The sequence below is a fragment of the Penicillium solitum genome, assembly GCF_028829755.1.
Source record: "Penicillium solitum strain IBT 25940 chromosome Unknown utg000001l_segment0_segment0, whole genome shotgun sequence".
NCBI lineage: Eukaryota > Fungi > Ascomycota > Eurotiomycetes > Eurotiales > Aspergillaceae > Penicillium > Penicillium solitum.
Window position 1 is genome coordinate 3,380,483 of NW_027072121.1, and position 26,038 is coordinate 3,406,520.

Here is a 26,038-nt window from a genome sequence, read left to right on the forward strand (position 1 = left end):
TCAAAGTGGATCGTGATCCTCCCAGCCAGATTGAATGAGGCTGAATATTCCTAGTTGTAGACGGTGGTGCCATGATTTTCCTCAATATACAGCATGACCGTGTGAATCTACTAGACCTGACTCTGAGCGACGGATCTATGTTTTATCAAGTCAGATACAACCTTGCAAGTACACGGAACCGAATATTTAGCCAAACAACTCTATATTGACGTGCAAAACCAGAGATCTGAGAGTAGTCTAGCTAATTGTATACTCAAATCCAACCATCTCCATCAATCGATATCGCACCAGTCATCTAACCCCAAGCACCATGACCCGCGCCATGAGATCCTCCTTGAGGATTTGTCGTGAGGCGGATCGGATCACGTTGGCCTGTTACTGTATAATTTCTCACATGATTGCAACCGACATCATGCAAATTCATAGATGCCGGCGCCTGTGCTTTTTAGGCAAGGGTGAGAAGTCCCCGCCTTGGTTGGTCATCGTGACCGTTTAAATGGTGACCTATAAGGTCCTGGTAGGATGAATCCGGCTGCCCAATTTGGTTGGCCCTGATGCTCCTCTTATTTGCGACTACCCCATTCGGGGGCATTTCGTTGTCGACTTATGTTTCATTGGTTTGGTTGCCTTAATGAAAAGGAACCGTGAGTGTCTGCAACTCAAAATGTTGCAGACGTCTTGTTGGCACGAGCGATTCAGATGCCCTCAAGTCATGGTGGCGGGTTGGTGCGTGAATGGACAAATGGATTGACAACAATCGATGGAAAACAGGAAGATTTGAGCAAGGGGTGCGTCTCTCACGCTAGGAAGGTATCGAGGTGGAATTGGCGTGCTCGATAATGACGGAGGCTAGAAGAGCCTCGACGTCAGGGGAGAGTGCTTGGATATGAGAGGGAGGATAGCATGGTAGCTCTCTCGGCACAACTCAATGGTCCTCAAGAGAGAAAAGAAGGAAACAAGGGCGGAACCGGCGATACCAATTTAAACCAAGTAATGGCGGTGAGCCGATAGCAGTCTTTCTGCCCACATCCCCGCCGATGAATTTCGATAAAAAAAAGTTGTCAGTCCAAGTTGCGGCAATTGTTCCTAGTTTCCTCTTTCCTCTTTTTTATCGTTCAATATTGATCTAAGATACTTCTTCACCTTGTCGCCATGGCTTTTCCCGACGACGATCCTGTTGTTGCCTCCTACGACGTCCTCCTCACTGACTCCGATATCTCTCGCTATGTTTTCCAATACGTTGATCGAGAGCACGACCGTCCCTACAATGACCAAGAAAACCAACGACCGATTCAACTTCGGCTTAAACCGCGCACCGGTCTAATTGAAGTCGAAGTCCCCATCATCACCCGAGAAAACTACGACGTTAACAAGGGAATGCGCTACGGGGATGCAGTAAAGAAAAGCCGTTCTGCGCGCGACGGAGGCGCTTATGGCATGGCAGGTGGCTTCACTGCTGGTAGTGGGACTGCAGCTGCAGGGGGGAGAGTCAAGATGGAATCGAATGGGGATGTGGAGATATTGGATAATAAGAGGGCTGTGGATTCTGCATCGTTGATGCGAGTGCAGTCACTCGGAGGTCGGATAAAGCCCTCTGAAGAAGGCGATCCAGTTTACATGCTGGCCACCTTCACGGATAGTACGTTGATTCTACTCGATCGCTTTTTTTTCTGGTGACAACATTCGATCCTAACCCCCATTCTTAGAAAACTTGCATCTCTCACCCGTCACATCAGTTGTCCAGTTCCATCCTCAACTTCACCACCTGGATGCTCTAGATGAAATCCCAAAAACGAAAGGCTCACGTGGTAAAAAGGACGACGATGATCGCCCTGCCGAGAGTGAAGCACGTGCCATTGATATTAAAGTCAAGGCCGCTGAAGATGGCGAAGGTGCTGCAAACGCCGGCAATCTAGACCTTCTTAAACAAATGCAAGACGAGAAATGGAAAACGTACGGCTGGGTTGATGCTGAGGTATGTTGTCTCTTTGATAGACCTCCTTGATTCGTGTTTCCCACTAATTCTTACCGATCCCAGGCCGAGGATTCTTGGTACACATATGAGAGCTACATGATTCACAAGGATACCGAAGACCTCCCGGCCTTAGAATCAAACATCGAGTCAGAAGCTTACCTCGATAAAATGAGCGCCCCTAGAATTGATCCTGCGCGCCCCGACATGACTGGTTGGGCTATGAAGGAAAATCGCCGGAGACAAAGAGAGGGCGAAGCAGGTAATGAGGCCGAATAGCGAAGGGTTCTATTGTACAATAATCCAAACAATCAATTTTTAGTGAAAGATTATCGTAATCTCAAAATTATGCCTGCTTCACGGGTGTTAGCTTAAAGAGCAACATGCGAAGCTCTCGCCACCTCATGCAAGGGTTGTCCGCCAATCACGATAAGAGAATGGGTTGGGTCACGTGACTTGTTCGGTTTTTCTGCCATCTCCGTTTCATCGCGACAGGTCCGATAAATCTCCCTTTCTCTCGTTGCCTTCGTGTTTTTTTTTTCCCTCCCCCTTTCCCTCTTTTTTCCCAGTTCGGTCGAGGGTTGCAGGGCATCGTGTCAACGCGATTACCATCCGTCTTCTATAGCGGAACAATCGCATTGGTTTAACTCAACATCTATCATTGCGGTGTTCTGTTTTTCTGGACATCCTCGTTGGAAGTCTGCATCTATCTTATAATTTACTCTTAATATCTTTTTTTCTTTTGGAGTCATTATATTCTCATTCGCTTTAATCCTCCAACCTTCGATTTCCAACCCCCCAAAAGCGCCGGTTTCATGCACCATGTTATCCCGTGTGGCTTGTCAGAAAAATGCTTTCCTTCAACTTCGGAGGGCGCAGGCCTTCCGAGCACCGTTCCATTTACCGACAACACGTCTCCATTCAAGTAATCGAAACCCACTCTTGAACCTGTCGGGACATCCAATTCACGATCGCCCGCGTAATCCGTCTCCGCAATCCGAACGTCACCTTGCTACAGCCGCCGATCACTCTAGCATCGATGTGCATTCACCCGACCCTTACGACCACTTCATGCATATGCCTTTTGAGAGCTTCGACACATCATCCCTGATCATCCTCGACTCGACGCCACAATCGCAATCAAAGGTCTTCCGCAGGAGGCATGGTGTCGGTGGTGATGAATTGGAGATGAAGGCGAATCTAGACCTCTCGTTGAAGATTGGAGAGTTCGAGCGAGCCTCTGCGTTGATTACCCGCCTCGGCCATTATCATCCGCCTGGTTCGGAGGAGTATCTCGTTATTCATAACCGTTTCATGAAGCAGATGGTGGCGTATATGATCCTCCACCGACAGCAAGACATGGTTCTGCCGCTGCAGAAATGGTTCGAAGTTGATATGCCTGCCGGTGGCGTGACACCAGATGCAATCAGTTTCGCGATTATGATTCGAATGGCGCTGCGTATGCTGCATGGATCGAAGCGCGACAGAACTGTTCGTCGATACTGGGAACTTGCCCAAAACGCGGGTATGGAGGAAGAGCTTGTCGGCATTGAGGTTCTTGAGGACTCTGATGTTGGTGAGCTGTCTAAGGTGAGCTTAAATTTCTAGACTGTACTTTGAAATAATGCTGATGTTTCCAACTTAGATTTGCTCCTCCGACATGCTGGACTTGGTCTCGAAATATATGGAACTCTCTGAAACTCCTGAAGTGTCAACCGCCATCGTCGATAATACCCCCCAGGTTCAAGCTGCCGACCAAAAGGGATTGGGACTGGCATCTCTGAAGCAGTCCCTGTCCCTCTTTGCCGGCAATTGTGATATACGTTTGCCCGAAAATTTCGCAGGTACCGAAGAGGAAGGAAAGCAAATGGTTTCAGATTTGAGACAAATACGACTTGAAACCGACAGTCTCGAATCGGCCCTCTGGCGTTGGCGAGAAGATAATGCCGAGAGACAAAAATCCGGGTTGAACGTCGCTTCCGATGAGAAAAAGCTCAACAGAATCATGAGTCAATGGCACGCCGACCTTGTGGCAAGAATCAAGAAGGAGTTGGGCCTCGTTAAAGAGACACTTGCGGCCCGCATCGTAAGTATTGAACAGAAAGAGCGTTGTGAATATGGTGTGTTTTTGAAAGCTCTCGATCCCGACCGGTTAGCTGCACTCACTCTGTTATCTGTGATGTCTACTTTCAGTCGCCAGGGGATGGACAAAGGAATCAAACTGTCTATCCTCGCTTCAGTAGTTGGGAAAGAGTTGCAGGATGAACTCATTGCCGACGCCTATCTGAAAAAGAACAAGTCTATGCATCCGACTCGTCTAAAGGCACTGAAGCAGACTCTCGCAAACCGCAAAGACAAACAAGGCCGACTTCGATGGCGGTCGCTTGTTGAAAAGATCAACGCAGAAGATGAATCAACAATTTGGGGCTCTCGCTCACAGGTCAAAATCGGTGCTGTCTTGATGAGCATGTTAGTCGAAGTCTCGAAAGCCCCTGTCTGGACCGAGGACCCTGCCACGAAAAAAAGGGTTCTCACCATGCAACCGGCCTTCGACCATTCTTATCAGGTTAACTTCGGAAAACGCTCCGGTCATATCCACATGAACCACAAACTTGTGGAGATTGTTGCAAAGGAGCCACCGGCTGAGCTGTTGGCCCGCCACCTCCCCATGGTTTGCAAACCCAAACCATGGACAGGGCCAAGATCTGGCGGCTATAAGATATACGAGTCCAACCTAGTGCGCACTACTCCCGGCGAATTACTACAACCAGCCTACCTCAAAGCTGTCTTGAAGGATGATGGGCTGAAAGAGATCCGAGCAGGCCTTGATGTTCTCGGTGCCACTGGGTGGAAGATCAATGAACAAGTTTTTAACGTGATGCTCGAGGCTTGGAATGCCGGGGAAGCTGTGGGAAAGCTCGCCCCCGTGAATCCAGACCTGCAGACCCCAGAACAACCAAGTCCAGACGCCGACTACGAAACTCAAAAAGCGTGGCACCAGAAGGTTCGTGAAATCGAGAATCTTCGCTCTGGATTCCATTCTGTTCGATGCTTCCAGAACTTTCAGCTTGAGGTAGCGCGAGCCTTCCGGAAAGAGGTCTTTTATCTGCCCCATAACATGGATTTCCGTGGAAGAGCTTACCCACTCCCTCCCTACATGAATCAGATGGGGGCTGATAATTCAAGAGGGTTGCTTCTTTTCGATAAGGGCAAGGCACTTGGGGAATCTGGCATGCGCTGGCTGAAAATTCAGATTGCAAACTTGTTTGGATTTGATAAAGCCAGCATGTCTGAACGGGAGCAATTCACAATGGATAATTTGGATGATGTTCTTGACTCTGCCAACGCAGGACTCCATGGACGACGGTGGTGGCTCCAGGCTGAGGATCCATGGCAACTTTTGGCAGCATGTTGCGAACTCCGTAACGCCTTGCAGCTCTCTGAGCCCACAGAATATGTCTCTCATCTTCCAATTCACCAAGATGGCTCTTGCAATGGTCTGCAACATTATGCCGCTCTGGGCGGTGACAGTGTCGGCGCCCAGCAGGTCAATCTTGAACCATCTGATCGGCCTTCGGACGTCTACACCGGTGTGTGCGAATTTGTGAAGGAATCCATTGCGCAGGATGCAGCCAATGGCCAGGATTTGGCCAAGCTTCTTGACGGCAGAGTCACCAGAAAGATTGTAAAGCAGACAGTCATGACTAATGTCTACGGTGTGACCTTTTTGGGGGCGACGAGACAGGTCAAAAGGCAGCTTATCGACTATCTCCCTGAACTTAGCAACACAGAGAGGAACAGCGCAGCTTTCTACATCGCAACAAAGATCTTTGGCGCTCTCGGATCCATGTTTAACGGAGCCCATGAGATCCAGTATTGGCTGGGCGATTGTGCCCAACGCATCACACAGTCTGTGACACCGGAGCAAATTGAGGAGCTCACGCAAGCGGCATTAGTACCCAAGGATGAACGCGGTGAGGATTTTGCGACATCCACTGATCCGGAGAAATCCTTCAGGTCGACTGTGATTTGGACGACCCCACTGGGTCTCCCAGTGGTCCAGCCATATCGCACTCGCAAGACGCGGCGTGTTCAGACGAGTTTACAAGACATCAGTCTCGTTGAGCCCGGCGCTGATGATGTTGTTACAAAGCGCAAGCAGCTTCAGGCCTTCCCTCCAAACTTCATCCACTCTCTTGATGCCACACACATGATCATGTCCGCCAATGCATGCCATGAAGCAGGGTTGACCTTTTCCGCAGTCCATGATTCATTCTGGACTCATGCTGCTGATATCGACCAGATGAACCTCATCCTTCGAGATGCCTTCGTTCGTATGCATTCCGATGATGTTGTCGGGCGCCTCGGCGCTGAATTCAAAGTGCGATATGGCAAGAATATGTTCCTGGCCAGAATCGCCCGCAACACTCCCCTGGGTCGGAAGGTCTTCAATCACCGCTACAACACTAGGATCACCAAACTCCAGGAGTTGATCAACGAAAATCGACGGCAAACTCTGCTCAACTCGGAAGATCCGGAAGATCAGGCCGAGGGTCGTGCTATGGTGACACCCTACAGTATCTTTGAAGAGGCCGGGGGTGCAGACTCTGACCTGAATACCGTCAAATCGATGGGTGCGAACTCAATCGGGCATATTCCAGAAGTCATTCCAGACCAGGAACGGATACCGCTAGGATCTTCAATCGACACCAACGATCCGGCCATTGAGAGCCTGGTCGGCGACCTCGAGATGTTTGAAACGAAGCAGACCTTCCGTGCCGATATGTCCAAAGTAGAGGATGATGTTCATGGTGAACCCTCCGACCAGACCGGGCAAACCGAGCAGAGCGAGCCGTCCCAAAGTTCTGCGCGGCCAGTTGGTTACAAGTCACGCCAAGCAACCACGTGGTTATGGATGCCTCTGAAATTTGCCCCCGTCCCTAAAAAGGGCGACTGGGACCTGACCCGAATTCGCGAGAGCGAATACTTCTTCTCTTGATGCTCTCCTCTTTCTGCAAATTACCGCATTCCGCTGGCGTTTATGCATACTTTCACATTTTTGTTTAGCCATGTCCGGAGTACTGTGGAGGAGTGACTTCAGGATTCATTTAGCTGCCTTTTTAATTTCCTGTATATTTTCTGCCCGATTTATTTTCCGGGCTTCATTGCATTTGTACATTACACATGGAGAAAACAGTATATACCTGTATGAATATGATATTGAACTTCTAGAACCATCCTCTCTTTGACTCATCACAAACTCCATACTAGGTAGATGACCCCCGAGATCTCCCAGAGTGTATTTAGGCAAAATCCAAAAGTTAAAAAGGAAGATAGTGACCTAGGAACGCGGATCTAGCCGTTTTGGAATGTTTAGACCAAGTGTACATTATACAATTGCCGAGCTTCCGAAGCCCTAGGAGTATCAGAATGGTCAGATTCACACATAATTTAACATTGTACCCGACGACCCCTATAGACCCGGCCCTTGCGAATGGCCCCGGCAAGGATTATACTTGATTATACCCGGGGACCCTGTACATACTCCCTACCTTAGTTAATGTGCTTTGTCCTCTCATTCCCGGTGCCAAGACCGGGGTATGTAACCGTGGCCAGAAGAGGGGTTCAGGTCCGAAATCATCTGTATTCTCGTACGGAGTGTATATATCCAAGGCTAGTATACGTGTTTGTTCTAGTGGATGACTAGGATTTTGATCAAGGTGAAATGTGGAGAACACGGACATAAGCGAAGGGAGGAAAGGGAGTCTGCAGTTTCACTTGAAACACAAGGCGTCCTGGGGATTAAAACACAGGAAACAGGTTAAAGGTCTGGATATAAGGTGTATTAAATGTTTAATTGATTGATATGGAAGTGTGAGAGAGAGATATATATACTCCGTATGTACATTCTATATAACACACACCGATACACCACGTGCCGTTGCCCCCGCCTTTACATGGCTTCCCCAGATCTTCTGATCTTCTGATCTTCTGATCCCCTGATGTTCTAATGCTCTAGTCTTCTGATCTTCTAATCTTCGTATTTCTGATCCTCCCTTTGGGTGATATTTTCTTTTTAGAAATTGTCTGGAATTTCCGATCTCTTGCCTTTAGCCTTCGAAACTGTGCGAAAACTAAGCTTTGGGTGCGGCGAGGGGAGAAAAAGAAAGTCCCGAGATCGCCTCCCCGTTCTCTCTGCATCTTTCTGCAATGCCGTTGTGACTTCTTGGTCACCCTATATTCTAACTTTAACTCAATCCTTTTGTGCCAGATAGACCAGAGAGTCTAGATCCCCTTGATCTGTCCCTCTATGTCGCCATAGCCCTGTTTCCGCCTCCTCGGAGAAGCATGTCGATGACCTCCCTCTCCTCTGCAAATTCCTACTCCCCCTTTTCGTCTCAAGCTGAACGGATGACACAATCCCAAACCCCCGGGCTGGACACGCTTGCGGAGGGGTCGCAGTATGCGCTGGAACAGCTCCAGTTAGCCCGTGAAGCCGATACTGCTGACCTCCCGTCCGATCCTGGGAACACTCTCGCCCCGAAGACATCCAAACATTCCCAACATCTCCTCTACAGCGAACAAAACGGTTCCAATTCAAGTCTCAAGGACCCTGAATTGCGCGATTCCCTTGCTGAGGCGCGCTCCGCTATTCGCAAAAACTCATCCGCAACCCCGGCCCGTCGGAGAATTAGCCGGGCCTGCGACCAGTGCAACCAATTGCGAACCAAATGTGATGGGCATAACCCCTGTGCACATTGTGTTGGTACAGTTTTTCCCCTTAGCGGACCGTCTGAATTTGCGCATTGGTTGAACTAACAGTTCCCAGAGTTCGGACTCAGCTGTGAGTACGCCCGCGAGCGCAAGAAGCGCGGGAAAGCGTCGAAAAAGGATATAGCCGCCACTGGTATTACCGACACCGACATGGGTGGCAACGAAAACACAACGCTTGCCAAAGGACGGCCCCCAAACGGACAATCATTGCACGAATCCAACGAACATTATGATCGCGCCTTTGACGCCGCGCGGACTCTAACCGAAGCCGCACAATCTCGGGCGCATAACATGGAGGTGGCTGGCTTATCTGCCATGCGCCAAAATCAAGCGCCCGTCCAAGCGCCTTCCCAACAGCAGATGAGTTCCAACATGACGGGCATGCCATTCAATAATTACGCAGCGCTCCAAGAATCCCACCGACCATCGATGTCCGTGCCGGATATGCGCCCTATACAGATGATGCAAAACTCAAACGGGAACCCTCGGTCGCCGGGTTCAATGCTTCATGCTCAAGGGTTTTCGGGGTATAATGACGGCGCATACCATTTGATGAATGCGCAAGACGCAAATCCAAGCTCCATGAACCACTTCCGCATTGGAAACTCGACGGAGAACCCATCGGCTTCTTTTATGGGCTTCTCTCCTCCAGCGCAGTCACCTAGCTGGTTGCCACTCCCTTCCCCATCACCCGCGAACTTTCCTTCCTTCAGCATGCCCCCTTTCTCCAGCTCATTGAGATACCCGGTCTTGCAACCAGTTCTTCCGCACATTATATCTATAATCCCTCAATCCCTCGCCTGCGATCTCCTCGACGTCTATTTCACCAGCTCATCATCCTCACATCTTTCTCCGTCGTCGCCCTATGTGGTTGGCTATGTCTTCCGCAAGCAATCGTTCCTACACCCTACAAAGCCGCGATCATGCACCCCCGGGCTGCTCGCCAGCATGCTGTGGGTCGCAGCTCAAACAAGTGAGGCTGCATTTTTGACATCACCCCCCTCAGCTCGAGGCCGAGTCTGCCAAAAGCTTCTGGAGTTGACTATTGGCTTACTTCGGCCACTTATCCATGGCCCTGCCACCGGAGAAGCGTCTCCCAATTACCCAGCTAATATGGTAATCAATGGGGTGGCTCTGGGTGGCTTTGGGGTCTCTATGGATCAATTGGGTGCTCAAAGTAGTGCTACTGGCGCAGTTGATGACGTCGCTACGTATGTTCACTTGGCGACTGTTGTCTCTGCTAGCGAATATAAGGCTGCAAGTATGCGATGGTGGACAGCTGCCTGGTCCCTCGCACGAGAGCTCAAACTCGGCCGCGAATTACCGCCCAATGCGACAACCCGCCAAGACGGCGAAATGGAGGGTGAAGGGGACATTGACGTGAATGGTAACAAGAGGCAACCGTCCTCTTTGCTGGGCCACGGCCCAGGCAACTCTGCGATTAATCTCACAGAGGAAGAACGCGAGGAACGCCGGCGAATCTGGTGGCTGTTATATGCGACAGATCGCCACCTAGCACTTTGTTACAACCGACCCTTGACATTACTAGACAAAGAGTGCGAGGGATTGTTACAGCCGATGAACGATGATATCTGGCAGGCGGGCGACTTTTCATCTGTCAACTTCCGCCGTGCTGGCCCATCGTCTGAATGCACTGGCCATAGCATGTTTGGGTATTTCTTACCCCTAATGTCTATCCTGGGTGAGATTGTGGATTTGCAACATGCCCGCAATCACCCGCGCTTCGGTCTCCATTTCCGCAATAGCGGCGAGTGGGAAAGTCAGGCCATGGAAATCAGCCGGCAGCTCGATGTTTACGCCCAGAGCCTGAAAGAATTCGAGGCTCGATATACTAGCTCTATCGCCCTCGGGACCGGTGAGCCTGACACAGCCATGGAAGGTTCTAACCTAAACCACGTCAGCCCGTCTGGTCGGTCGAGTAGCACGGTAGGATCGCATGTGAGCGAGTCCATCGTTCATACGAGGATGGTGGTTGCCTATGGCACCCACATTATGCATGTACTCCACATTCTGCTGGCTGGAAAGTGGGACCCGATCAACTTGCTCGACGATAACGATCTCTGGATTTCTTCCGAATCGTTTATCACTGCCATGGGCCATGCAGTCAGCTCTGCTGAGGCGGCCTCGGACATTTTAGAATACGACCCCGATCTAAGCTTCATGCCCTTCTTCTTTGGCATATATCTTTTGCAAGGTAGCTTCTTGCTACTCTTAACTGCGGATAAACTACAAGGAGATGCCAGTCCCAGTGTTGTTCGAGCCTGTGAAACAATCGTGCGAGCGCATGAGGCTTGCGTCGTGACTTTGAACACTGAATATCAGGTAAGATTTACCCGTGACCAAGGCTTATACTTACCGAGACTAATATCATGCAGCGAACGTTCCGAAAGGTGATGCGCTCGGCACTGGCTCAAGTCCGCGGCCGTATCCCAGAAGACTTCGGCGAGCAGCAATCACGCAGGCGTGAGGTGCTAGCCCTTTACCGCTGGAGTGGCGATGGCAGCGGCCTCGCGCTTTAGCAAGACTGCCAAGTATATGCTGAGCTTCTCACGGCTGCCACCTGTTGTCTCGATTTTAGATATACTATGCTTTCCTTTGTCTTTTTTTGATTCGATTTGCGCCCTGTATATTATTCTTTTTCCTGGATTTTGGACATACCCCGAGGAGCAAAAAGGCGCACAGTTTTGGTGTCTATATATTGACTCGGCACATACCTTACCTACCTATGGATTGACTTTAGATGGTTTTAAAAATATCCTTTGGGTACTTAACTTTTCTATATTCCCTACAAGCTCATTGCTCTGCTAAGACGTTACGAAAACCTCCGAGCTGTTCGCTGGTTCAATGAAACTCCAACAGATCAATGCATTAATACTTACAATATTGAGCTACACAAACTTTGTAATTACTATCTTATACATGTTTAGACGTTTAGATGCTTAGTATTTTCAATTTCTATTTTTGCCTTCAGTTGTATAAAAGTGGAATTCACATCATGTGATGATGCTTATTTCGGACTCCACCCAAGCTCCGATGCTCTTCAGCTACACCTCTTCAACCTCAACCACCATCTCTCCCAACAAATGCCGGTACTCGAGATCACAAGACCAACAAAATGAAACCCTATATAGGCATACCTCTCGTCTTTGGACTTGTCTATCGAGCTTGGTCGCGCAAATCCCTTACCCCGCTCGGTCTCGTATTTGCGGGATGTTCAGCCTCCGCGCATGCTCTCCATCCATGGTCGGCACCAGTGGCGCTCCTTGCAGTATTCTATTTCGGCGGGACTAAGGTCACAAAGGTATGAAGCTACCCATATGTCGAGAGGAGCTGTATACTATCTACTCTTCAACTTATATCTATGGGCGCAGCTTACAAGATCGCGATGACAGGTAAAACATGAGATCAAGTCGCGTTTGACACTCTCCGCAACCGGTGCGGAAGGTGGCGAAGGCCCCCGAAACCATATTCAAGTCCTAGCGAACTCCGCTGTCGCTACCATATTATCGATCGCTCATACGATTATCCTGGCCAAAACAACAGGCACCGAATCATGTTTCTCACTCGGCCAGAATGCGGCTGATATCTTGATTGTTGGCATTGTAGCGTATGTCACTCAACATCACATTTTATGCCTACACTATCTATTCTAGGGCATATAGCTAATAAGATCTTTTTTCGCAGAAACTACGCCGCTGTCGCTGCAGACACCTTCTCCTCCGAGCTCGGCATTCTCTCGAAATCCAAACCCCGCCTGATTACCTCGTTGAATCTCCGTCAAGTCCCTCCCGGTACAAATGGTGGTGTTACCGCAGCTGGCCTTGGGGCTGGTCTTCTGGGTTCGTTCATTGTTTCCGCGACATCTGCTGCGGTTCTTCCGTTCTGTTCTAGTGCCGGATTGAAGGATCGGGCTCTGTGGACCATAGCTATGACTCTTTGGGGTACATTGGGCAGCGTCCTTGACAGTGTTCTTGGTGGGCTTTTGCAGGCCAGTGTTGTCGATAAGAGGAGCGGGAAGGTTGTAGAGGGTAGTGGTGGTAGGAAGGTGAGTTCACGGTTATTTGTCCTTGGCCACTGTGTACAAAGCTCTAATCTTGTTTTTCTAGGTTCTCATTCACCCTTCCACGGGCAAGCCGGTTGTTCCTTCTGATAGCACCGCCCAAGCCACCGGTAGCATACATAATGCTGCATTGCGTGGCATCCAGGCGACACATATCCCCGAGGAAAGTCAGGAAAGTCGTCGTCTTGAAACTGGTCATGACTGGCTAGATAACAACGGTGTCAATCTTCTCATGGCTGCAACTATGAGTGTCGGAGCTATGGGTATTGCACAGTGGTTCTGGGGATTGGATGTGTTTGAGTTGCTGGTGTGAATTCTACAGATATTCTTCTGGTAGAATCTCGAATTAATCCAGGTCTCCAACTTGTTTATTTTTTCGGGTTTAGATGAACTTATGAATATATGTCTTTATCTCTCTTAGTATTTTGAATATCTGCTTTGAGAAGCGCAGCCTAGCTTTTTGTTTGCCCCAGCTACTTCCAACTCATCACCTTCCCACCTTTCCTCTTCGACAAATTCAGTATTTGTTTTGTTTTTTTCTCTTTCACTTCTCTCCTCTTCTTCTGGTATTCCCTTCGCATCTCAACAACAACACCGGCCTAATCAGGCAAAGCCAACGCAACCGTGACTCAACCACGGTTCATCACGTGTCACCGTTGGCCCTATTTCGTGAGTCTCTTCTACGTGCCTAGTGTCCCTAGGCTTCATCTCGGACTCGGAAGACTGACCTTTGCATGATTTGGGCGAACAGAGTACGCCAGACAAGATGGCAACTGAAGCAGAACGTGCAATGCACGTGCGAGTCACAAAGCCAAGCGTCTCTTTCCTACCGGAGACTGAAACATCCAAGACCGTGACATATGACCTCCATCACAGTGACTTGCTTCCTGTGTATGACTACGTCTCCCAGGAATACATGATAACCGGCGTTGCCGTTGCCAACTCGTACTGCACACGCCTTATTCTTCGTTGCCCTGCCGATCCTGGCAAATTCTCCGGTCTTGTGATCATGGAACCATCTCACCTATGGGGTGGAACAACTATCTGGCGCCTCATTAATCGGTGGCTGATGCGCAATGGTGAGTTTTCGTACATTATAATTTGACATGTTGTCTGTGCTAATGGTCGGAAGGACATGCCTGGCTGGAAGTTGATTCCCAGGCTCCCGCTGCAATTGACCAGATCAAAAAAGTTGATCCCGAACGCTACAAAGAGATGCACTTTATCCCCTGTCGAACCCTAGAGGAGTTTTCCAGCAACATACCCTCTTTCTCTAACACAGATGAGCTTTGGAACAATTACAGGATCTTCAAGGAAAGATGGTGGGCCGCAACCTTGCAGTCCCCGGAGATTCTTGTCGCTGCTTCACATGCCTTGAGATCAGGACATCTGGGTATCAAGGCCGAGCGCGTCGTACTGACTGGTCTTTCCCAGACTGCAGACTTGATAAGAAAGTTCATCGTCGAGTCTCTTCATCTCCGACTTCCTAATGGATGCGCCCCATTTGAGGGATTCATGCCATGCCAATGCGATGGCGGTAACCCACTTCCAGACATGCGCGATGCAAAGATCATTGAGGTTCTCGGTGAATTCGAGCTCATTTACATCAAGACACTCTACGGCGGAAGTGAAACGCCTCCTCATCGCCGTGCTGATAGCAGGTCATTCCGGCTCTACGAAGTCGCTGGCATGTCTCATCGCGAGACTCGATACCTCTCTATGGCTGATAAGAAGCGTTTGTCGGTCGTTGATCTGGAAGGTGCTCAGTGGAGCACTTTCGCCAACTCCTTCCTTTACCATGCTCTCTTCGATGCTATGACCGAATGGATTACGACTGGTGTTACTCCCCCGCGAGGTACCACGATTGATGTCGACAGATTCGGGAACATCGAGCGAGATGAGTCCGGAAATGCGCTGGCTGGGGTCAGAACTGTTCATACAGACGTGCCTACTGCCATAATTGTTGATGTTACCCCTCAGCCGCATCCGCATTGGCACACTGGTAAGTTGCTCATTTCTGTGAGAATTTCTTTCATGCTTTCTAACCTGGTTGTTATTAAAAGGCACCGAGCTCCCTTTCAAAGATGTCAAACTGTGGGCGATCTACAAAACGGTAGCCAACTATCGACGTCAGGCGGGAGAAGCCATCAACCGACAGCTTGAAGCCGGATTTTTGTTGCCTGAAGATGCTGAGGTCCTGCGTCGCGATACCGTTGAGCAGGTCTCTTTTTAAGATTTTCAAGCTACAGAATTGCTTGTCTCTTATTATGGATTTGGGGGGTGTTACTTGGATCTTGGGGCCCTGAGGTTTCTTAGGAACAGACACTTGTGGTGAACTGCAAGCCTTATGTAGGCCAGGATGCCTTTGGTTATGTCGGATTGGGGATTTGAGATCAATTCTCCTCTTCCGAAATTTCAATGTCTTTAGCTAGGACCGCTTGAATATCTACTTCCATGTCAATGTAATTCAATTCAACGATTTGCCAATAACGATCACATGGAATCATTCTTCGCCTATGCTTTGATTATATCATTTGTAAAAGCATATTTGATTCATATCGCCCTCAATATGCTAGCTTGCTAGTCCACATGCAAATTCCACAAGATGCAAAGCCTGGAGCATTTGGTCTACAGTCCATTATAAGCAACTATATAGACGCCAGGGCCTTTCCTATATGGGCTGCTGCCGCTTTTATGGGGGCGCTAAATCTCAAAAGTGACATTAGGGATATCTAGTTCGCTACCACCACCAGTTTCTTCGCTGACACGCCCTTCTTCAACAAATTCAGTGCCTCCTGGATTCCCTCGGGTCCCTCTGTTGATCCAATCTCCGGGGCAGGGGCTATCTGATAAGTCCCCTGGGCCAACGCTTCGGGCAAATAGCCAGCAAAAGTAGCCTTGTTGACCTCGTAGTAGATGACAGCACCCCCAGAGGCAAAGATCATCTTGGCCTCAACACCCTGTGGGACCGTGCCCTCAGGCACAGGGTTCGAGGCAGCCACGCGCAGGGTTTGCCTAGACTTGTATGCGACCTGGCAAGACGGGCCAGGCTCACCCGCCGCCTGAAAAATACCAATGCATTCGCCCTTGTCCAGCTCCACGACAACCTGGTCAATGGCATCCGAATCAGTGTAGTAAAAGATCTTGTCCGCACCGAGGCCCTTGACGTACTGGGCGTTATGGGCGGAGCAGGTGGTGATGACCTCGAAGCCGGCCGCCTTGCACAGCTGGATCGCATTACTGCTGACACCCGAGCTGCCACCCCAGATGAGTATGGACTTGCCCGTGCTGTTGGGGGCGGTGCTGATCGTCGGGAATGGTAGACCGAGATAGTCCTTGGAGAACAAGTCGTATGCAGCCGTCTCGATGCAGAGCGGGAACACGGATGCATTAGTGAAGGACATGCTATCCGGGATCTTGCACGCCATGCTGTAGTCGAGGATCACGTAGTTCTGGAAGGCGCCTTGTTCTGGTTTTGCTACGGCTGCACCGAGAGCTAGACCCAGAACGCGATCGCCGGGTTGGAATTTGGCGGCAGCTGCTGATCCCACGCTCTCTACGGTGCCGGCGATGTCCTCTCTGAGGATCAGGGGGGTATTTGATGAATGGTAGGGGAATGTCCTGTACCACGGCGTCGGCTGGATTCATCGCCCAGACATGCACCTTGACCACAATTTGTTCATCGGCGATTTGAGAGGGAATCGGGCTCTTTCGGATGACTCCTGGCACGCCCGCCTCGTCTTGCCACAAATAGCGGTTCAGGTTTGTCATGGTGGGGGTGGGTGTGATTTTGATGTGGTGATTGGATTGACTTTTTACAAAGTATTGGGTGAATTAGAGCGGACTTTTTATATCTCAAGATCAGTGAGCAGATATGATCTGGTTCCCTATCTCTCCCAAGATGCGGTAACTCCATGGCATGATAGATATCACTCAGGTTAGCACTAAGCTCGAACCTGGATATGGGCAATTGCGTCAGATACAAGCATTTTTGTAGGGTTAGCTCAAAACTTCCCTGTCGTGTTAGTGAGGGTTTCAGTATCAAAAAAAATGATATCTCTACAGATCTATCCGGGCTTAGGGTTTAGCGGACCTAACCGGACCTAACGGCATTATCTTCCTCGCCTTATACTTCATTTATGCTACATTTCGGATGGTAGAAGCCCGAAGCACAGCATGTTCGGCTCCCATTTAGCTCGGCCGTAATAATATACCTATGCAGTAATGGCCCTTAGACTTGCCGGACCGTGGCGTTTTATATAACATATGCCTTATATTGCCCACTCTAATTGATGGTGCACAATCACATGGTAACGGTAGATACATATGTAATTATATATGTACTAAAATGATCGAACAGGGAAGATGTCATGGATTAAAATTTATGATCCCCCTGAGTAGTACAGGTTTCAGCATGACACTAGAGTCACTAATACCATGTGCAATGACTACATTGGAAAATAGTCATTGATTTGCATTAACAGACAAATTTTCAAAGGAAATCATTCACACAAAATCCCTTGCAACCTTATAGAACTAGACCTTCCAACCATGGTGTAAATCTTGCCCAAAACAGTCTACAACACCCATGTTAGCAAAGATAATCACTAAATTTCATATTGCAAAACATAATTACCTAATAAAAAAAATGCCACTAAGGCTGCCCATGTCCAATCCCTTGCTCCATCGCCCCCGGTGTTTTGACATATGCTGGGGCTGGTTGCTGAACCGGGGTGTACGGTACCCATTGCTGTACAGGGGGTGGTTGGAAAGATTGTTCCAGTTCCCTTTCTTTCTTTTTGCGATCACGACGCATTTTGATGAGAAGGACGATAACAACAGCAATTACAACGAGGACAACGATTGGAATGAGGATCACTTTGAGCAGAAGCTTTACAAGACCCATGATGACAAGGACTCGAGTATAGGGATAGGTGACAGAGACCGGTATCACACAAAAGGTGATTATAATGAGAATATAATCTAGAAAGGTACCTATGGGGAAGGAATACGTCTTGGATGGGTGAACTGAGGGACTTTTATACCTCGATCTGCTTAACGCCCTGGGTCTGTGTGACTAGGCCATGTCGTATCAACGGGGCATAGGTGCATTCTACATGAACATAGGGCATGGCGCAGCGCTAAATGGTGATATTTGGTTGGCGACCAGCCTTTGGGCGTACTAAATTTGATCTGGAAACACAAGGCCGGCGACCACTTTTCCTAATAAAGACATAATTTATTAGCCTAGATCAGGCGCTGCAACTGTGATGGATCGTACATGACTGGTGTTTCAGCATTCCTTCCTAAAGCCTTGCTATGCAGTTCTATAAATGGATCTGTTTGAGCTGGGGTTTATGTTGTGTGACTTTGAATAGCCACACTGTGTACACAATAATGATTCGACTCTACATGTATACAGGAAACCAATTCATAGATTTGTAGTCATTACGGAGCAGCTGAAATCAAGATAATATGATTCCGAGAAAGAAAAATAGTAATTCTGCGGAATTCTGCTGCCTGATCATTACCCCCTGGCCGGTTAGCCGGTAATAAACTAACGGATGTGACGACTATTGATTTTGTTGCTTATATCTACGGAGTACATGATGCTTGAGTTAGGGTCGTCTATTGTTTAGAAAGGATCCTTTCGAGTTTGAGGCAAGTCGACCTGGAAAATCCCCTTCAGTCTCCGTGAGAAAATCTGTATGAAAGCCGAGTTGATTGAATTTAATCCAAAGGATTGGTTTAATTAAAATTGGTGCATTTGTCTGGTCACAGCGCCAAGTCTCAGCCCTACGAGGTGACTCCACTATGGCGATCCTTGCCTTTTGCTTGTAGAATATTTTCCTTCTATGATCTTTGAGTGCTCCCTAGAAGCGTAGATGTTTTATGTTGTTCGAATGTAATAAATCTAACTGGAAATAATTAATGGTACCAACCCTGCAGCATCCTAAACGAAAGGTGCATCGACTGCGTCTGGGTGTACGTAGAATGCAATTGCGATTATCAGATACCTAGGAGAAATAATTAGTACTGAAGACAACCAGAACACTCAGGTGGTCACTCACGTTCCAACCAATAAAGACCCTTCGTAGTAATTGGATCGACCTCCACGAATCAAGCAGTCCATGACTATGACCGATATGAAGAATACCACAGTTTCGAAGGGACTGTAGCGCAAGGACATGGGCTGCCCAATAACCAAGCCACACATGACCAGGAATGGACTCACAAACAATGCGATCTGTAAAGTGCTTCCCACGACCACACCAATTGCGAGGTCCATATTTCCCTTGATTGAAGAATTGACCACAGTATTGAACTCTCCCGCGTTGCCGACAATTGGAACCACAATCAAGCCAATAAAAGCCCGGCTCACATGCCACTTATCTACAAAGCCATCGACGCTGTCCACCAGACGATCAGAGCAGACGGTGACCCCGAGAGTTGCAAGGATCAAAACGACGCTTGCCGACCATGGGCCCAGAAGTCGCTCTTCTTCCTCCTCTTCTTGTTTATCGTCGACGAATAGCTCGGAATGACTCTTCAGTTGGAAGTAGAGATAGACCAGGTAGAATGTGAGTAAGATCACGGAGGCGGCACGGGAGAGACTCAGGACGCTGGCTTCCACGTCGTGGGATTTGGACGGTATGGTTGAATAGAGGACGGATGGGATGATCAATGTTGCAGATGAAACCACCATCAAAGATGATAGTATCCCACTAACGTCCACGTTGAATTTCACCACATCTTTTCCATAGCCGCCGCAGAACAATGAAACACCGAGGATCTAAATTTCGTGTAAGTAGACAGGACCATCTGGGCAGTGGACATGGAATAAAATCCAAACATACCAGGAGATTTCCCGACAGAATACTGCCCACCATACTAGACTGCACAATACTGATCTCTCCCTGCCGGACCGCAGTGATCCCCACCTGCGCAGTGACTAGTGTCAGTTTCCCACCTCAACAGAGCGTCAAACGTCCACTCACAATCATTTCAACGGCATTTCCAAATGTCGCATTTATTAACCCTCCAACGGTTTGCCCGACACTTTTCGCCAGTTCCTCTGTGGCGAACGACAGTAACGCAGCGAGAGGAAGAATCGCCAGGAAGTTGAACACGAAGGAAATCGAGTCATCCCATCCTTGACCCCCCGCAATTATACCCAGAAACACAAACGGCAGTAGCAAATTGGAGTAGCTGCATCCCAGTGTAGTCTTAATCACACGTAAAACAGAGTTGCCTAGGAACATAGCGCGCTTCGAGTCGGGGTAGTTTGTGTCACGCAAGTCCGCAGGTTCTTCTCCGTTCCTTTCGCGTTCAAGCTCCTCCCTGAGTAATGACTCTTGTTCATGGTCAGTATTTGATTCGAGGGACCCGGCCATGATTTCAGGGTCAATCTTGGTTGACTTTCGCAGTCGGGGGTGAGTTGTGTTATTCATGTTGTCAAGAGTGAGGAAAGAGACCAAAAAACATTGGGGTCGAGGATCAAAGGGATGATGTATTACTCCACTATCTTTCAGCCCTAGGCATCTGCGTACGCATTGGTGTAACTGGTGGGTTGCGTCGACGGCTAGGATTCTTCTACTTAAAGACCCATGCAGATAAAAAATACATGTATCTGTTGGTTAATTACAGTTGGTTACCATTAATTACATATGTGACAGTATCGGGTGGAAATGTTACTACGATACACCGAGCCTCATTTATTGACCTGCACATGTGTGTGGACTTTCCACAGACGGGTGAATTCTCTCAGTTTCACCTTTCCCCTCAATGAATCATGCCTCGCGATCGAAGCTCACCTATGCTATATTGCAATTCCATTATGGCACATATCCAGCACCACCTAGGCGTCTTGTCACTTTTGATACCTCTCATCGGTATCATAGGAGGAGCCCTGAAGTGGAACAGTGCTGCCATCTTCGCTCTTAACATTGTCGCTCTAATTCCACTTGGATCATGGATTAGCCGATCAGTCGATACGCTGACTGTACGTGGCAGTCGAGCTGTCATCGAAGTGCTGAAATCAACACTGGGAAACTCAGTGGAATTGATGGTGATATCCAAGGACTCCATCTTCAATGCAAATATAGACTAACGATGAGTTATCCAGATCGGAATCAATGCGATCGCGCAGAACCAACCACACATCTCCCAGTCCGTGATACTTGGAAGCGTCATAAGCAATCTATTACTGGTAAATCCCAGTATCAAATTCAACCATTGGTGCTATGGACCTTCTCCTGATATAAACTATACATCTAGGTCCTAGGAAGCACTATCCTCGTCTCAGGCTATGACCAAAAGCGACTCCGGTTTGATCGCACCCTCACAACAGTCCTCTCATCCCTTATGATGGTTGTCTTCATCCTCCTCGCCCTCCCGACCATAATGGATGTCTTTCCATCCGCAAAAGCCACCCCGGAAGACCAAATCCTCTTAACGCAACGTGTAACAGCCATTATACTCGTCATCCTACTCCTCACATTCCTCGTCTTCCGCCTCGGCACCCATGCAGCCATGTTCGCCAGCACCCCATTCAGCCAGCGAGACCACGCCCGCAGCGACCATCAATCTCGCCAGAGCCAAATCATCGAGGCCCAGATCCCACAGCCGTATATCGGCAAGGGCCCAGCAGCTATAATATTAGCCGCTGCTTCCGCTTTTGCGCTTATGTGTACTCATTACATAGTCGGCAGTTTGAGCGGGGTTGCTTCGATCACGGGTATGAACCAGTCTTTCCTTGCCGTGACATTTGTTCCTCTGCTTGGGAACTCGGTCAAGTACCGCTCCATTGTGGTGGGGTCCCGATCTCTCAATCAGATTGAGCTTGGGATCAGGGCGGTCATTAATAACGTGTTGCGGGTTACGATGCTTCTTGCTCCGCTGCTGGTCCTTGTTGGTTGGGCTTTTGATCAGCCGCTCATTCTTAGGTTTGATGGGTTTGAGGCTACGACGCTCTTGCTTAGTGTGGTGGTTATGACTTATCTCATCTCTGATGGGCGGAGTAATTACTTCGAGGGGCTGATGTTGATTGGAACGTGAGTCGCTTGCATTGCCTTTTTGGGCTTATTTTCCATCAGTATTAACTTTGCTTTCTCTTAACAGATACATGATCATTGCTTTTGCATTCTTTGTTAGGCCTGAAGTGTCTTCGAATGTAATTTTCCTAGGTGCTTAGATTCGTCCTGTCCTGATATATCACATCATTCGTTACTTGGGGTGTCTCCTAAAGATGTGTTGAGGTGGCAAAAGGCCTTGAGCTACCTAGTGCGCATAGAACGCCACAACTAGACTAGAGTACCTATAATTATGCATCAGTAAAATTATCGTTGGGAGTCAGTAAGGAGTCCAGGGAAACTTACAGAGCAAGGAGCATCGCGCCATGAATGTAGGCGTACTGTCCATCACGAAGTAAATGATTAACCACCAGAATAGCCAAAAACATGGCAACAGTCTGGAAGGAGTCAAAGAAAAGTGTCATCGGTTCAGCAATACACCAGCCGATAATCACCAAGAATGGTATGACAAACAGGCCAATCTGCAAGAGACTGTCGATGATAACCCGGATTGCAGAGTCTGTGTCTCCTGTACGAGATGCCGTAATGACAGTAACCCCCTCGGTGCTATTGCTAGCGATTGGAATAAAAACAATCGCGATAAATACTTCAGAGACTCCGAGCGTTTGCGTCATGTCGCCGATGCTTTCGAGCAGAAGTTCTGTGCAAAAGACCGTTGCGGCCACGGCAGTTATCAAGCGGATAATTGATGAAGCCAAGTTGGGTCGGTTGGCTGGAGGTGATGAATCTCCTTCAATTTCATCATCACTGGTTTCACTCTCATTTGAAAGGAAGAGGTGTTTGTGAGTTCCGAGATAGAAGTAGAGGTAACCCCCGTAGAGCGCGAGCAGTACCAATGACGTTCCTCGGGAGAAGGATAGGACCCTGTCATCAATCTCAGATACTGGGAAAGTCGAGTAGAGAGCCGTTGGCAGAAGAATCGTCACGGATGTGATCATCATCAAGGAGGATAAAGTCTTTGCAAGAGCGCTGTTAAACTCTAAAACTTCCTTGTTGTACGAAGCTGTGACGAGGCAGCAGCCGAAGACCTAGATTTGGCTGTCAGTCGGACAATATGGCCACCACTAAGTTTTTCATAATGCTAGAACTCACCAGCAGAATATCCGATAGAATACTGCCAACCATGACAGACTGTGCAAATGGGATCTCGCCATGAACCAGAGCTAGAATACCCGCCTGGACTGAGTGAGCATTGGGTTGTTTCGAAATTTGGGGCATCAATTGTGACTCACTGTGAGTTCTACGGTGTTGCCGAATGTGGCACTGAGTAATGCACCTTGCAACTCTCCGAGATGCTCTGCGAGTTCATCGGATGAGATGGATATCGCCTCAGACAAGAAGATAATGGCGACGATATTCACCACGAGAACTATGATCGGGTTCCAATGAAATATCTTTGCAAGGCCAGCCAGAGGTAGCAAAACCATCACTGGCCATCCATGATTGATATTCAGTTCTTTCAGTCCTGTTTGCGATGGCATATTGAAGAACCTCTGGATTTGAGTCCAAGGATCTATATCTGCATCTTGGATTTGGTGACGCTGATAGCGACTGGGCTCTGATCCACAAGGCTCTGGCTGCGTGCCTCGGCGAGACATGATCAATCTGGGCAATCTCTGAAGTGAAGCTTAAACCTTGGAAGTGAGATGTGACCCGAGGACCGGGGAAACATGAGTTCGGGACAGGTTGTGTTTCAAACGTTACCATGGTACAGATACGGGTACTAGTACTTCGTACCTAGGTAACTTTCACCCTTAATTAAAGTTACAGCCCTATTACTAGCGCCAAACAGACGTGTCGCATCTCCACTGTGGAATTGGGGTTCACGCGGTAGGGCTGAACCAGCTAGCCGTTTGATTTTTTTGCAATGTCATGTATGCATACGGTATACAGCTTTCAGGCAACAGCATTTCTTGTATTGTCCTCAGCCTTATGGGATATTTTGATGCAGGGTTGAGGCTATTAATATTTCGAAAATATCATGTGGAATGACGATCGCCCATGTTACTTTACAATTTACAACTTATTACCCGGAGAACACCGTCTCCGTTGACCCCTCTCTCGTCTGTATTGTCATTAATCGGAGCATTCGTGTCCCCCCCCCCCCCCCACACCTTGGCAATGCGTTCATGGCTCACAATTATTATTCTCCTTTGAGTCGCATGTCGCGCTCTCCTGTCTTCATCATCAACCCCATCTATTGACACCCTCCGATACGGGTAAGTGATTAAGAACCCGTCTATCAGATCATCCACACAAACATCAACCTGCCCCAGAGTTGAGTGATCCCTGTTGCCCTGCCTGTGATCTATGGACAGACATCCTCCCTCCCTCGAGTCGCTCCAGAGGGAGGTCAGTGAACTCACGGCCATATACCATGGCCGAGGCTGGACGACCGAAGCAACAGACCTGGAGTCGGCAATGACGACAGCGGGGAATCGGGTACTCACGACAGACGCGGATTCTGACGCAACGACAATAACGCTCGAAGAGCTATCCGCATGTGTGAAGGCATGGCTGCAGGCCAAATCATGGATTGTTGCCGAAGATCTAGCCATTCTGGTGCTGAACTCCTGCGAAAACCTGAAGGGAGAGCGAGACTTAATGACTATGACAGCGATGCACAATCTCGCTTCAGCGTATTGGGGCCGAGGGCAGCTGAATCAAGCTGCTGCTCTCGGCGCCCGGGTTACCAAGCTGAGACAAGAGATTCTCGGCGAGACGCATCCCCAGACATTGACTTCGATGACGAATCTAGCTTCCACGTATCGGAGCCAAGGGCTTTGGGGTGATGCTCACGAGCTTGATTCGAGGATTTTCGAGACGAAGAAGAAAACTATCGGCCCTAGCCATCCATCCACCTTGGGTTCAATGTCTAATTTGGCTGTATCGTATGCCAATCTCGGTCAGTATGAAGAGGCCGAGTCAATTGCGCGCCAACTGGTCAATCTTGGGGAAATGGAATTATCTCCGGCGGATGCTTCGCTGTTAAACTGGAAACTTACTCTGGCATCGACATACCGAGACCAGGGGAGGCTAGACGACGCTGAAAGGTTAGAACAGGCGGTTGTCGATGTTAGTCGGGAGGAACTTGGGACAGATAATCCCTTCACCTTGAACGCTATGGCCAACCTTGCATCCACATTCCGCGATCAAGGCCGATGGACGGATGCTGAGCGCCTTGAAAAAGAAGTTGTGGCTAGCAGCGAGACCGTGCTCGGCGAAACACACCCCCGAACCCTCATGTCCATCAGTAACCTTGCCTCAACATATCGCAATCAGGGTCGGCTCGAAGAAGCTAAAGACCTTGGGGGAAAAGCAACAGCTGTGATGAAAGAGGTCCTCGGGGAACGTCATCCACACACACTAGTTGCCATGGCGGATCTTGCAGTGACATATCAAATGATGAGGCGATCACCGGATGCCGAGATCCTGGCAGCCCGATCTGTGCGCCTGATGGAAGAGACCATAGGCAAAGACCACCCTCACACACTTAGCGCGATGGCCAATCTGAGCTTTATATACCAGTCGCAAAGCAAGTGGGAGGTCGCCGGTGGAATGGCTGAAAAGTTACATTCTCGCAGAGAAAAGGCATTTGGAACGAACCACCCAGATACGGTGGCGGCGCTGGAGGATTTGAGGAGAGTAGCATGGGTAGAGGCGGCGGATCAGAATGCACAGCGTACGTTGAATTAGACTCTCTTTTGGGCTTGGAATGTGGAGGGGCGTTGCCGGATGTCCCCAGCGCCGTTAGTCTGTATCTAGCCAGTATTGGCCATTTTTAGCCATTTTTTAATCAATTTTTTGTGGGTTCAATGATCAATGGTTAAGTTTTGTTGGCGCTGCACCTCTTTTGAACCATTTGGGTTGAGGGGGTCAGCCAGCCTTGGGCATTAACATGGTCTTTTGTCTTGCACAGCCTCCTTGCCAAGACTTGAGACTGTCAACAATCTTCTTGTGTGATCTTTGGGGCTTGATTTTGAGGAGTACAATAGACAGCATAGCCCTGTAAGAAACTCAGTGGCCTGCTCTGGAGTTGACTTTGGTTGTTTGTTAGGCTGCATATCTCATGATATGGCTAATGAGAACGGGAGCTTGTCAAACATCAGTATATCTAGT

General features: G+C 48.8%; 11 protein-coding genes across 11 annotated transcripts; 7 read left to right on the forward strand and 4 right to left on the reverse strand.

Annotated features, from left to right (window-relative positions):
- Positions 1-1,152: 1,152 nt before the first annotated feature.
- N7455_001305 (uncharacterized protein) lies at positions 1,153-2,251 on the forward strand (the record flags this gene model as incomplete). The annotated part of the gene is made up of 3 exons (XM_040950934.2): positions 1,153-1,639; positions 1,707-1,975; positions 2,039-2,251. 3 exons carry the CDS (start codon positions 1,153-1,155, stop codon positions 2,249-2,251), a joined length of 969 nt encoding a protein of 322 aa, XP_040817999.2.
- A 543-nt stretch (positions 2,252-2,794) lies between these two features.
- N7455_001306 (DNA-directed RNA polymerase) lies at positions 2,795-6,971 on the forward strand (the record flags this gene model as incomplete). Its single annotated transcript, XM_040951988.2, has 2 exons — positions 2,795-3,562; positions 3,618-6,971. The coding sequence occupies 2 exons, from the start codon at positions 2,795-2,797 to the stop codon at positions 6,969-6,971; spliced, it is 4,122 nt and encodes a 1,373-aa protein (XP_040817592.2).
- A 1,349-nt stretch (positions 6,972-8,320) lies between these two features.
- Positions 8,321-11,286, forward strand: xlnR (putative C6 transcription factor; the record flags this gene model as incomplete). Its single annotated transcript, XM_040951340.2, has 3 exons — positions 8,321-8,738; positions 8,802-11,089; positions 11,143-11,286. 3 exons carry the CDS (start codon positions 8,321-8,323, stop codon positions 11,284-11,286), a joined length of 2,850 nt encoding a protein of 949 aa, XP_040818133.2.
- Positions 11,287-11,882: 596 nt separating this feature from the next.
- On the forward strand, positions 11,883-13,140 carry N7455_001308 (DUF92 domain-containing protein; the record flags this gene model as incomplete). The annotated part of the gene is made up of 4 exons (XM_040951836.2): positions 11,883-12,068; positions 12,160-12,374; positions 12,452-12,812; positions 12,874-13,140. The coding sequence occupies 4 exons, from the start codon at positions 11,883-11,885 to the stop codon at positions 13,138-13,140; spliced, it is 1,029 nt and encodes a 342-aa protein (XP_040818592.2).
- Positions 13,141-13,593: 453 nt separating this feature from the next.
- Positions 13,594-15,060, forward strand: N7455_001309 (uncharacterized protein; the record flags this gene model as incomplete). Its single annotated transcript, XM_040951190.2, has 3 exons — positions 13,594-13,906; positions 13,960-14,829; positions 14,891-15,060. The coding sequence occupies 3 exons, from the start codon at positions 13,594-13,596 to the stop codon at positions 15,058-15,060; spliced, it is 1,353 nt and encodes a 450-aa protein (XP_040818285.2).
- Positions 15,061-15,559: 499 nt separating this feature from the next.
- N7455_001310 (zinc-binding alcohol dehydrogenase family protein) lies at positions 15,560-16,598 on the reverse strand (the record flags this gene model as incomplete). Its single annotated transcript, XM_065603971.1, has 2 exons — positions 15,560-16,402; positions 16,455-16,598. The coding sequence occupies 2 exons, from the start codon at positions 16,596-16,598 to the stop codon at positions 15,560-15,562; spliced, it is 987 nt and encodes a 328-aa protein (XP_065462462.1).
- Positions 16,599-17,481: 883 nt separating this feature from the next.
- On the reverse strand, positions 17,482-17,733 carry N7455_001311 (uncharacterized protein; the record flags this gene model as incomplete). The annotated part of the gene is made up of 1 exon (XM_065603972.1): positions 17,482-17,733. One exon carries the CDS (start codon positions 17,731-17,733, stop codon positions 17,482-17,484), a length of 252 nt encoding a protein of 83 aa, XP_065462463.1.
- A 1,047-nt stretch (positions 17,734-18,780) lies between these two features.
- On the reverse strand, positions 18,781-20,278 carry N7455_001312 (uncharacterized protein; the record flags this gene model as incomplete). The annotated part of the gene is made up of 4 exons (XM_040951785.2): positions 18,781-18,844; positions 18,899-19,620; positions 19,685-19,768; positions 19,826-20,278. 4 exons carry the CDS (start codon positions 20,276-20,278, stop codon positions 18,781-18,783), a joined length of 1,323 nt encoding a protein of 440 aa, XP_040818490.2.
- Positions 20,279-20,619: 341 nt separating this feature from the next.
- Positions 20,620-22,020, forward strand: N7455_001313 (uncharacterized protein; the record flags this gene model as incomplete). Its single annotated transcript, XM_040951394.2, has 4 exons — positions 20,620-20,895; positions 20,953-21,036; positions 21,105-21,880; positions 21,948-22,020. The coding sequence occupies 4 exons, from the start codon at positions 20,620-20,622 to the stop codon at positions 22,018-22,020; spliced, it is 1,209 nt and encodes a 402-aa protein (XP_040818303.2).
- An 86-nt stretch (positions 22,021-22,106) lies between these two features.
- On the reverse strand, positions 22,107-23,517 carry N7455_001314 (uncharacterized protein; the record flags this gene model as incomplete). Its single annotated transcript, XM_040951655.2, has 4 exons — positions 22,107-22,143; positions 22,205-22,947; positions 23,012-23,095; positions 23,152-23,517. 4 exons carry the CDS (start codon positions 23,515-23,517, stop codon positions 22,107-22,109), a joined length of 1,230 nt encoding a protein of 409 aa, XP_040818194.2.
- Positions 23,518-24,229: 712 nt separating this feature from the next.
- On the forward strand, positions 24,230-25,615 carry N7455_001315 (uncharacterized protein; the record flags this gene model as incomplete). The annotated part of the gene is made up of 1 exon (XM_065603973.1): positions 24,230-25,615. One exon carries the CDS (start codon positions 24,230-24,232, stop codon positions 25,613-25,615), a length of 1,386 nt encoding a protein of 461 aa, XP_065462464.1.
- Positions 25,616-26,038: the final 423 nt, after the last annotated feature.